Genomic DNA, 12,828 nt, shown 5'->3' on the forward strand with positions numbered 1-12,828 from the left:
CTAACAGTCATAAAATGCTCTATTACTATCATGTGGTTGGGAAAGACACAAAGAGACCTACATAAGAATCGACTCCAACGCGCCAAAAGTTCAGTAAAACGGCACACAATAAACAGCATGCAACAACAGTACACAGCGGCCAGTGAAATAATAAATACAAGTCTAACCATGTAATCAATCATTCGATTACTCTCATCGTGGATTCCTAAGAAGCATTTTGGTAAGTTGGGCTTTTTTGTAAAATCTTCGGGTAGGGTGTTGGTGGTTATTATGTTGTAAACAGGATTTGATAGTGTTGAGTGTTTTGATGCTGCGTAAGGTAGACTTAGTTGTTTTCTTCTAATTTCTAATGGTGGTAAATTTGCTTCGCACAGAATTGCAGTCACTAGACTTGTGCAGTATGCCCCTGTTGCTATTCTAGCTCCTGCATTGTGTACATTGGGTTCTAATATTTTTAGCGTACTAGGATAGCGTACTAGTCGAATTTCGATAGCACTGAAGCTTTGTAGAATTTATTCAGGACTTGAAATTCGACATTCTTCTGCAGCACTCTGTTCTGAGATATTTTAGGAATGGACTCTAGGTATATCTTTTGTCTAAGATTAGACCAAAGATTTTGGTGTCCGTTCTTGTGATTTGTTGTTATCCCAAGTACAGTTGCAATTTATGATTTTGTGTTTTCCTTGCTTTTGAGAAAATGGTGACGGTAGTTTTATCTTTCAAAAATTTAAAACTAATCTGTTGGGCATAATCTTGGAGTTTGTCTAGACAGTTTTAGACAAACTGACTTGTATTTAAATTGTATTTAGGTTTTTTCCAGTAATGAAAAATGTGCAGTCATCGGTAAATAAAGTATATTTGACTGGTTTGGGAAAAACTGTCGTAATATTATTTATAGGAATAAGGTTATGCTTAACATTGACCCTTGTGGCACTCTATTTGAGATTTCAATTTTATTTCAAATTTTGCTATTTGCGCAGACATAAATAAATCTATTTTTTAGGAAATTAGTTATGAATTTAAACATATTGCCTTTTATGTTCCACTGTTGAAGTCGTTAGAAAATTCGGTATCTCCAAAGCATATCGTATGCCTTTTCGATATTCAGACATATTGCTATTAGATGCAGTTTCTTGATAAAGGCTTCACAAATATTTGTCAAGTTTAATGAGACTGTTGATTGTGGAGCGATATTTTTTAAAGTTTTGGTTTCTTTCTAGTAGGTTATTGGTTTCTAGATACCATCGCAATTTTGTATTTAGTATTTTTTTAATAATTTGCACAAACAGCATGTGAGTGTGATAGGTCTATAACTGTCTGGGTGGAATTTGTTCTTTTTGGATTTTAGTATGGGGGCTGCTATTGCTTCCTGCCACTTGTTTGGGAAAATACCGTTCGACTATATGCAGTCGTAAATTCCTAACAGATAGAATAATCCAGATTCTGGTAGTTTTTGTATAAAAATGTTGCATATATTGTTTGGTTCTGGATTGGAGTTTTTGGTGGTTTTTATGGCTAATTTTAGTTCGCTGATCGTAATTTCCGAGTTGAGAGGCTTATGATTGTCTGGAGGTTATTGACTTTATAGCTTCTTGATTCTTCTACATTTATTTTGATTTGGAAAAAGTTGGGATCAAAGTTTTCAAAGTTACCTGAGTTATTTGCGAAGATATCGGCAGGTTAGTTATTTCCATGGAATCTGTGACAATTGTGTTCTTTTACTTATTTTTTTTTCATTTTTTAAATTACTTTCTTTGCTGTGAGTTTTTAATTGTGATTTGAAGGTTTGCATTTTGGCTATTGATTTTTCAAAGTTCGAGTATGTTTTCGAATATCCGAACACTCTGAGCTGGTTAGCGAGCATGTTATGAGTTCAAGTAGTAGATTTGGCCAACTTTTTTATGATTTTAGTACAATAGTTTTTGATCGACCGTTTTGTGAGGTGTGGATGAAGCTCTCTCACAAAATTTATCAGAGCTTGTTTGTCTTCTGTGTATTTTCTAGCAATCACTTTAGTGTTGGAGGATCCGATTGAGTTTTCTAGAAAACTTATTATTTGGCAGAAGTTTATTTTATTTGGTTCTTCTACTATATCTTTAATTGGTTTTAGCAGCTCTTCCATATTTGTTTCATTGTTTGTTATGGTACTTACTTTCTTCTTTGATTGTTTGCGGTTTGTTTCTCTGAATGCGATGTTGTGTCCTATTTAGATCTGTAATGTATCATGAGTTTTTGATTTCTTCAAAGTTGATTTGAATCTTCCGTTTTCCGATCTTGTACGTTTTAATAAATTAGCTATTTATGTCCGTATTTTCTATTATATTGGTGTGATTTGAGTTTTTTGGTGCGTCTGTGATTGTACTGCTGGGTATGGATGGGGTTGTTTCAACTCCTTGGATGTTAGTGGGGATTTTAGTTAGTTTGGCTGTTTGTGGTATATCGAGAAATTGTTGGTTATCATTGGCTTGACACTTTTTGCTAAATGCCCCTCTAATTTACATATAAAGCATTTCAATGTGTCTGTGGAAAGATAGATTCATGTGGTTTGGTTGTGTTCGATTTTTATGAAATCCGGAACTTTTGAGTTGATTTTCTTTTCACGCCCAATTTATCGAAAATTTCTTCGATTAATGAATGTGGAGTCGTTGGATACATGTTTGAGCGTTGGAATTTGCTGGTCTTAAAGCTAGATTAATGCCATTAACTAAAATATGTTTTCGTTCGTCCGTGATGCCTGCGATTTTCTTACTTGTCATAAAAACACATATTCTATTGTTGAATATTTGCGAAATAAATCTATCAAATGAGGTAGTTATTTTGCTTAATGTATAAACATAATTTTTTATTTGGATTACATCTTTCGCTTCAGTTATTATGGCATGATTCTTTTTTGAGAAACAGTCACTGTTAACAACATTTGTGTAACTTTGTCGTTGTTGGTTTGGTTGCTGTTGTCTTGGGGTACGTTACTTCCATTAACGGAGGCCTTTTCAGTGAAAAAATTGCACCGATTTAGCCTAAAGAATATGTTAATTGTTATTTATCACTAATGTTCACTAATTTTTCAGACAATTGCATATAGTTATACTGTAACTCTTGAACCAGGTATACTCGCTGTCAAGCACGTGTGTTTGTAAGCATAATCTTTCACTACGAGGGTCTCTGAAGAACTGAAAGACATTTTTACATCATGTAAAAGTGAGAAAGTAAGAATAATTTTATTCTTAAAAATTGTAAAAATTCAAACATTCGTAAAAATATTAAAAAATTTTTTTCGTAACTTGATTCCTCATGGTTTTAAAAATTGAAATTTTCTCTTTATAATGATTCTTTAAAACTTTTTTTTTGCAATTTTATTGAATTTTGAACATTAAGTTTAAATGACGAAATATTAGGATATTTTGAATTTTTGTTGTTTAACTTTAATGTTCAAGACGCAATAAAATCACAAAATAAAGATATAATAAGTTTTGTAACTTTAAAGGCCGTAATGGATTTAGATATAAATAAAATTTTTTAATATTTTACATATATGTAAATTTTCATAATTTTTTTAAAGACAGGAAGACTTTTCTATTTATTATGTAGTGTTAAAAATCTTGGAAAGAACGAAGAGTGTAGAAAACTTTATGTTTTAAAATGAGACTAATTGTAAATAGATTGTTATATGATCTTTTTTCAACGAAATTATAATAGTTTAATAATTAAAGTATTAATAATTTCTTATTTAACTTAATTGTGGTGCAAAATTGACTCCACGAAAACAATTTATATTTGTCAGAATAGTGATAGTAACAAAAATATTTTTATAAATTTCATAAATTTAATATTTCATAATATTTCATAAATTTTTTTTTTGAAAGCTATAACATCCTAGAAAGCACAACATATTTTGCTTTTTCTTGTATTCTACATACAAATGAAATTAATGTTATAAATGTATTCTACTCAATGAAATATTAATGTTATAAATCCATACGTGAGTAATAAGTTTTTTACATCAGTATATATCCTGATGCAAATTAATTTGTATTCGATAAACTACTTTTTTCAAAGTTCTCTACAAATAAAAATCTGTATATCTATATATACATAGTATAATAATCTTTGTATTTACAATGAACAATAATAGAAAACACAGCTTTTCTAACATAGTTAAACGTTTCTATACAGAATTAAATGAGAAATTCATCGAATATAATTTGGTATTTTTATTACAATTTTGTAATAATCCAGTTATAATTCTAGATTTGTATAATATATTTTTTTATTTTTAATTAGAAAATATGCTGACAAATAAAAACGAAGCACTTTGTATATACCCACCAATTTTTTATATTAAGTATTAAGCATTCCACAAACCAAATGTACATATTTGCAAAACTCCGAATTCTAAAATTATTTCAGTACAGTTAATAATAGATTTATATAATTGTAGAACGAGCAATTTTCATGTCTAATTTATTTGAACATTAGAAATATACAAATATAAAATATACTTAAGAAAACTAGAGATCAATGACAAAACATCCAAGTATACCACATATCCATGACTTGAAAATAACCAAATAAGTATATCTTGAAAAATGCAAAAATAAGGCATTTCGAATATTTTCTACTAAAATAATCATATATTAGATAACAAAACATAAAAGTCAAATAGAACACATATTTATGTAAATATTTTTCCTGGTTTTCAAATGGTTTTAAATGAATTTTTGAAATGGATTCTACAGAACATTCTATTTCTTTTTCTTACGAAAACATCAGTAAATACATTGTCATATTGTTTGCTAGAAGGCTGATGCATTTAAAAAATTGTTAGAGATATATATTTGTCAGAATAAATTCTAAAAGTGAACTATTATTATTATTATTATTATTATTATTTACTAGAGCAAACATTGAGTAATATATTACAATAATACGCAATATTCAATAATAATATAAAAATATATATAATAAATTATATAATAATAATATATAGGAACAATAAAATATACTAATAAAACAACAGCAAAATAAAACAAAATTTAAAAAAACAATAAAAATATATTTTAGAAAGTATTTTAAGGTTTTTAATGATAAAAAAGATATGTAAATAATACTTTAATTCGACTAATATTTAATTAGATTAATTAAATACTTTGATTTATTAATTTAAAATTTAAACTTTGATAAACTTGTTATTAGATTGCAGATATTTATGCAATTTTATATTTTTAGGAATATAATTAAAAAAAATTTATCGAATACAATAATAACAGTGCTATTTGAATATATTATGTATCTTTACGTTGGACATTAAATAAATAACGTAAATAACGTATTAAATTTTAGAATTTTAAATTTTCTAAAAATGCATAAATATCTACGATTTCTTATTATCTAAATTTATTTAGATTTAAAAAATAAAACATTTTTACTATTCAGATAAACTTCTAGAAATTTTCGTAATTTCATTACTTTCTTAGCAAATCAATGATATCTATCAATATCAATTTTATACTTACAGGCGTGAGTATAAATGGAATTAAAATATATTGATAAAACTATGGAAACATTTATTTCGCAATTGTGCACATTTTATGAATAAGAATAAATGAATATAAATATGAATAATGCAAAAAGGAGGTAAGTCTAATATTTTACATATTTATTTTTTATCGTAAATAATTTTTTACATCCTGAATATATATATATAATTTTGTTCTGATAATCTTTAAATAATCTTTTCTTTAGATAATCAAAATAAAATTAGCATACTAAGCAAATATTAATTTTATATTTTTTATATATTGTATCGAAAAATAAAATTTTTTTATTTAATCTATTTTCTATTATATTTATTATTTTTAATGAAAATAAAAAATATCACGAATAAAAATAATGTCTCGATATACTTATTACATGTCTTTTGCCGTTATATGAAAGATATTGTTAAACTAAAAAGAAATAAAACAAATGTTGCGGAAAGTAGTTGCATGCTAAAAAATATTATTATATAAGGTGAATTATCTTCTTTCTTACCTATTTTTATCTTAAATTACATTTTTTACTAAGTGATCAATATTCATGGTAATATTTGTATCTTGAGAAGAAAATAACAAAAATTTAATTGTTATATTGTATGTTATTATTATATGATTCCTTTAATACTACACCAATGTTTGAAATATTTTTTTATATAACAAATCAGTTTCGAGTATAATTTTTCATTTATAAAAGCTTTCTAAACTGTGGCTTCCAAATAGTATTATTTTTCTCATAATCAATTTTTAGCAATCATTCTTTTTGCAAAGAATTGATTGAGTTAAAGTTAAACTTTTATCTGCTTCCAACTTATGATTTTTATGATTTTCTATTGAATTCCCTACTTGAAGAATTCAATTATTTTCTTCTTAGAATTAACCGAATAATATTAGCGTTACGATATCTTGTACACTTTCAAATTCTTTCAGTATTGGATACTAAACGTATGTAACATAATATTTTATTTATACATAACAAAATATTATTGTTTCATAAATTCAAAATTAACAAATTGATCGATTATTTTTTTCTAGTGTTTCCATCGACAAAAATTTTTTTTCAAAATATTCTGTATCTCTTATTTGCTAATAAATAGCAACTTCTGTTACTTTATTATCACTTCATTTTTATGTTAATTTTAATAATAATTAATAAGTATATCATTTATTCATTTAGTTAAAAATGAAATGAAATGATATTTCTTAATTTTTGTCAACAAATATATTTGTACTTATAATTGCAGCAAATATAAACATATGTGTATGTGTAAACATAAAATAAACAAAAAATCATTTTTAAAGATATATAAATATAAAATAATTTGTTATTTCAAAAATTATGATAATATGTTAATGTAATAAAATCAATAGAAAGAAACGATATACTATTTATAATCCAAACATTATGATAAAATAATATAAACTTTAATAAGAATTCGATAAGAATTTTTATAGATAATGAGTTCAATTATTTTGCAATATATGAGCGATCGATTTATTTTTATCTAATTTTCGTTACTGTACCTAATCTTCGTTACACGACTACTTCTTACGTTGTATTTCATGCAACGTTCGGGAAGAGTATTAATTCTTTCGACCGAGTTTATTCCGCTGTATTTTCTGCTAGAAACAGCACAGCATGAAGAGGGTAGGAATGATCGAAAGGAGAAAATTGCGAAATGTCGAGGATGATTGATTATTTTCTTTCGGTTATCCACCAGCAGTTAGGGCAAGAAAAAGCGAGGAGAGATAAAGCAGGAAAGTATATTATTATTTAAGCTGTTAGAATGTGGCAAAGAAAATTATAGGACAAATATACATCTAAAATATACATCTTATAGGACAAATATACATCTAAAATAATAACCCGTCTTCCCACGGGACAGAAGGGCGAACGACTTATAATATCTGTCGTCGAGATACTGAAGTTAATTGCAATATCATTATGAAAATCGGCGACGTGTAATGTCTGTCCCAGTTACGTTCGACACGAAAACCCTATACAATATCTTCACTACGTTTGACCGAGTTAATATAAGGAAGATAAATGTGTATCCTTATGAAAGATATTTCTTTGAGATCGATGTTACCATTAAAGTAATCAAGTCTTTTACCTGAGTCGTAAACTTTTGTTATACATATGTATTTGTATATAAGTTCATCCTCTGGGAATAAAATAATGACAGCTGTTTTGATTGGTTTTTTTCTACGAAAATATTACACGAATATCTTCGTCCAAACTACGTGCAATCCATTATTAACTCTTTAATAATATTATTGGATATTGGGTCAATAAAAATTTAAATATAAAATTTTCATAATCCAATATAAATTACTACAGCCATCTATAACTCGGTAAGTATTTGAAAGTTAAATATATTAATACTATAACATATTGCAAGTTATATATTAATATTACAACATATTGCAATAAGGTAGATCGTATTAATTATTTGAAATAAATAAATTGAATTGTAAGCATTACATGTGATGATAGTCATAATACATAAATTAGATATCATCGCAATAAGTAGTATATATGTTCTATTTTCGCTTAATGATAGTATAGGTAGTAATCAGATATAATAGTGCAGTTTTTAATTTCAATTTCTAATTATAAATTTTCCACGCTGTTACACGTATATATAATTACATATATGTATGACAAATTTAATTATCTTATGATGTTCATTTAAAAGTTAAAGGTCTTCATAATTATTTCCTTCTATTTATATTAAACAAAAGGGAAATATTCAAAGCAAGTTATTCATCAATATATGTCTAATTAAATAATATATATGCAATTAATTTGATTATAGCAGAAATTTATTTTTCATTTCTTGACGCTAAACTGTCTTTCGCAAACATAATTGTTACAATATATACATAGAATGAACGATATTTTAACATCTTTCGAACAAAATATGTAGTTTCCAACTTTAATTTCTAAAACATTTTTATTACTATAAATTACACTTGTTTCTTCATGACACTTACTTTGTATATATGCTTTTATTAAGAAATTCCAAAGACATATTTATACATATCTTTCGCGTATTTTCCAAAAAATCATATGAAATATTTATTATTTAACTGCAATGAAATCGTTTTAATAGGATGATGCAGTATTTATGTTGGAATATATGAAATGAAATGATGCAATAATTGATGAAATGTCAATATTTTAACTTTTTCCTAATTATAGCAATTACATAATTAAATTTTGAATTTTATTAAATGATCGTCTTTGATCATGAAAATGATGGTTCTTTAACGTAATAATTTTTCTTGTATACAAAATTATTTCATAATATTTCTTCAGAAGAAAAAATTAGCTTATGCCCTTTAATTTCAATTAAGTATACAATAAAAATAAAATTCATTGGTAAAAAAAATTAGTCTGAAAAATTTTATAAAAGTTAATACGATATGTATTAAGTTTGAAAAGTTTCATTTTCATGTATTTTTATGTATTTTTATTTCATTACATTTTCATATATTTTTAATTTCATACATCTATGAAAAGAAACGCAAGATACCTACATTAATTTTTGAAAAAAATGAAAATACATAAAATTGAAAAAAATCAAGAATGAAACGATAAATCGCGACGTGTATCAAATCCTCGAAACAAGCGATCTGAAATCACTGTTATTACGATTAAAGAGAATATCAGTGCTACAAGAGACTCGTTTTTTCCACGAGGAATGGAAAAAAGCAGCTATGTCGTTCTTAATCATTGAAACGATTCTCCGATACATGCCAACGCATCTTTTCCACATTTTTTCTCTTTTTTGTACTTTCTGAAATGCGGTCGTGGAACAAGAAGGCAACACGAGCACTATTGCTGGTGACTAACAAAAAGAAGCGGGGAAGCAACAGGGACAGGCTAGTAGCCAGAAGGGGAGAAAGGATCAGCTCGGTGGGGCAGAAGAAAATCCCCTTTCGGGAATTCCTTGTTCCCGACCTCGATCGATTTTTTCCCTCGCGAACTACAACTCGTCATACCTACACCTTCTGCTAGAAATCAAATCGTATCTTAAAGTAACATATAAAATGCATATCCTGTTAAAAAATTTACAGCATTTTAACCCATTGTTTTATGATTTCTTTTCAATTTTCTCAGATAATCGTCAATTATTGTAATTTGATATGTTATTTAATATACTAAATATAAAGAAATTAAGATACTAAATATATATCATATTTCCGATTTAATACTACAACAAAGGAAAAGATGATCTACATAAAAAAGTAAGTCTAAAGGAAAGAATGAAATTTTTTTATTTAAAGCTTCGTTTTCGAGAAAATTGAGTTTGAAAATTTATTAAACATAAATACAAAATAAACCTAAATACAAAAGTGAATTCGGAATACATTTTTACACCTCAGCTCTTCCACCGTTCGTGCTTGTATTTTATAACATACATACATATATGCATAATACACAAATATTAAGAAATCTTAATAATTACTTAATACTGAATATATATGGTAATAAATATATTTTTACGAAACTCTCGAAAACTAAAAGAGGCTAATATGGATAAGAAAAAGTTGTTGAAAGTCATCCAAATTAGAAGTAATTTTCTTATTCTATATAACTAGTAATGTTTTTTGTAGTTTTATTTTCCAAAAAATACTTTGAATATGTTAAAAATTGCCTTGGTGTACATACGTACAGTGTACACCAATAACTTTTCAAACTCGATTTTCGAGTTGGAAAAAATCGAGTTTGAAGAAATTTTTATTCTTTACTTTCGACTTATTTTCTCATCTAAGGTCGTTATATTTTTGATTATACTATTAGATCGGGAATACTTTGTATAATATTTTTTAATATTACAAAAAATCTATATTTTTTATATTATATCGATAAAAATCTATAGCATTTTAATATTTTACCTTATTTTCTATTTAATGATCTTAAGCAAGTATAACAAGAATATCAATTACGTGAACTAATTAGGGGACAAAAGAAAATTGGATAATCAATCCAAAGGAATCAAATTTGTGAATGCGTCATAAATCAATAAAAAATTAAACAGTTTTCAAATATAGACACTTATTACATAAAACAGTACATGTTTAATAATTAATAAATAATCTCTAACTTATCTTATTTCTTAATTTAATATTTAGTTCAATGCAAAATCTATTTGTATGTACATATATAGCCTAATCTAATTTATTATCATTTGGTAGCTTTAACCCTATTATCGGTCAAATTTATCTTTTTCAAACTTTTGCGTACAATTTTCTACATAAAACTTTATTACATCACTATTTATCTTTATGAGTTTTCCTAAAATATGTATACAACGAATTTTTCAGTATTTAGTTTTCCTCTTATTTTCTTTTCGAGAAATATATATATATATGTAGCCTGTCCTACCGACCGTCAATTTGACCAGTCGGAAAATTTATATTTATTCTTCTAAAACTGTACAATCGATTCACGAGAAAGGCTATTTAAATAGAGGTGCTATCAAGTTATGCACATGAATGATTGATAACAATGTTTCATTGCAAGAGTATACGCAGGCTATAGATTTGAGTGACACAGTGCTATTTTAACTTCAGAAGACAGCATTATATAAAAATTCTAAAGTGTTTTCTTAGCATTTATAATTATAAATGCAAATTTGAAGAAAGAAAAAGTAAATCCGCAATATTTTGGCTAAATATGAAATTTTGTATTTTATATTTAGCGTATCATTCCGAGGCGAATATTTATCTTAAAAATATGAAGGTTATTAGAAGAAATAATTAACATAGATGAAGAGTGTTAGGATGTCGATGAACAAAAACTTTCTGAAATTGAAAATAAAATGGTCTAACGGAAAATGAAGAGGAAAATATTTTGAATAAATGTAGAAGACAAAAAAAGAGATTAGTATTGAGTTCCGAAAGTGAGAGTGATGTAGAGGACCTGCGGCTGATACCAAACTGACTATTATTTACGTTCAAGTGTAAAAAATATTACTTTTTTTTAAGGACATTTTGACACATGAAGTATTAAACTTCTATACATAAAAAATTCCTAAGTTATTTTAAAATTTCGATAAATTTAATTCGATATTTTTAATAATAATTATAAATTTTCTAGCATTATATTCTATAAATAAATTAAACATTCCTTCAGTCTTTTCTAAACAATCAAAAATACTTTATTTATATTTTAATTTCTGCACCACTCATTTGCTTTTATCCGATATTTATCCAATAAATGACATCTGTACATTAAACTCAAACCAGACACTAAAATAGGGCATTGAAGCAGGAAAAATATGTGTTCTAAAATGTAAACATTGTTAAATATAAATGTAATTTAAATGCGTACATAAATATTTAGTTTGTATGCGTACATATGTAATTAGATCACTCATTCTGTATGTGAATAATCTCTTAAAAAAAAAAGAGTTGGTACTCGCCAAATAAAAAAATGTAGTAAACATTAATATTTTTAAAATTATAAATAATTTTTTGATTCGGTAAAAGCGTTTTATCTGATTCCCTTGGACATTTATCGTGGAAATTTCTTAAAAATATAATACTCTTCAACAATTAATAATATAAGTAAATTGCATCAGAAATTACAAGATATCAGTAAATAATTAAAAAATCCTAGAATTTTTGGAAGAGTATGCAATTTTTTCATACAAAGTTGAAATTAGAAATAAAAGCGATAACAAGATAATTTATTGTTTTCATACGATACAATAGCTCCCAAAATAAGAAAATCAGTCGCTTCAACTGAAACGAAAAATTGTTTACAACTTTGAAAGTATTTAAATTTTCGACTCATGTTTATTAAGATTTTTTCTTGTCATTTAACAAATACTAGAAATGAACTCTTATTTTATAACCCTGTATATAATTTAAATTTGCTAATATTCAACATAAAAATTTAAAAATAAACATTTAAATAAAAATTTTATAAGGCCACAATTTGTTTGTAGAATTAATAATTCGTGAAGATGTGACAATTCGCACCAGAGATTGTTGGAACTATTGTTGAAAAGATTGTTTTTCATTACGATGCGACAATTAGAAAATAAAGCTAGGAAATCTGCATACAAGACTTATATAAAGTGGTTCATTTAAGTGAGATTACGTAAATATCTTTTCGAATTGATGATGCAAAATATATTTTTTGCCTAACGTAAACAGTATTGAAAGACCAATAACTAGTAAGAATATTTTTTTCCCAAGCTCTTGGCCAAGTTCCGTGATCACGATAGAGATAAATTTACAAGTAAAGTTTAAATTTTGAAGACTATGTTATTTATGGGGC

The 12,828-nt window shown here is 26.2% G+C and overlaps 1 protein-coding gene across 1 annotated transcript in view; it reads right to left on the reverse strand.

Annotated features, from left to right (window-relative positions):
- The window catches only part of LOC122531693, a 187,601-nt gene continuing 174,773 nt past the window's right edge, over positions 1-12,828 (reverse strand). The window contains exons 5-6 of the mRNA XM_043659812.1: positions 168-501; positions 1-57 (exon numbers count right to left, since the gene is read on the reverse strand). Coding sequence (XP_043515747.1) covers positions 1-57; positions 168-501 — 391 coding nt within the window. The remainder of the gene's footprint in view (positions 58-167; positions 502-12,828) is intronic.

Source organism: Frieseomelitta varia, unplaced genomic scaffold (genome assembly GCF_011392965.1).
Source record: "Frieseomelitta varia isolate USP_RPSP 00005682 unplaced genomic scaffold, Fvar_1.2 scaffold_411, whole genome shotgun sequence".
Classification (NCBI taxonomy): Eukaryota; Metazoa; Arthropoda; class Insecta; order Hymenoptera; family Apidae; genus Frieseomelitta; species Frieseomelitta varia.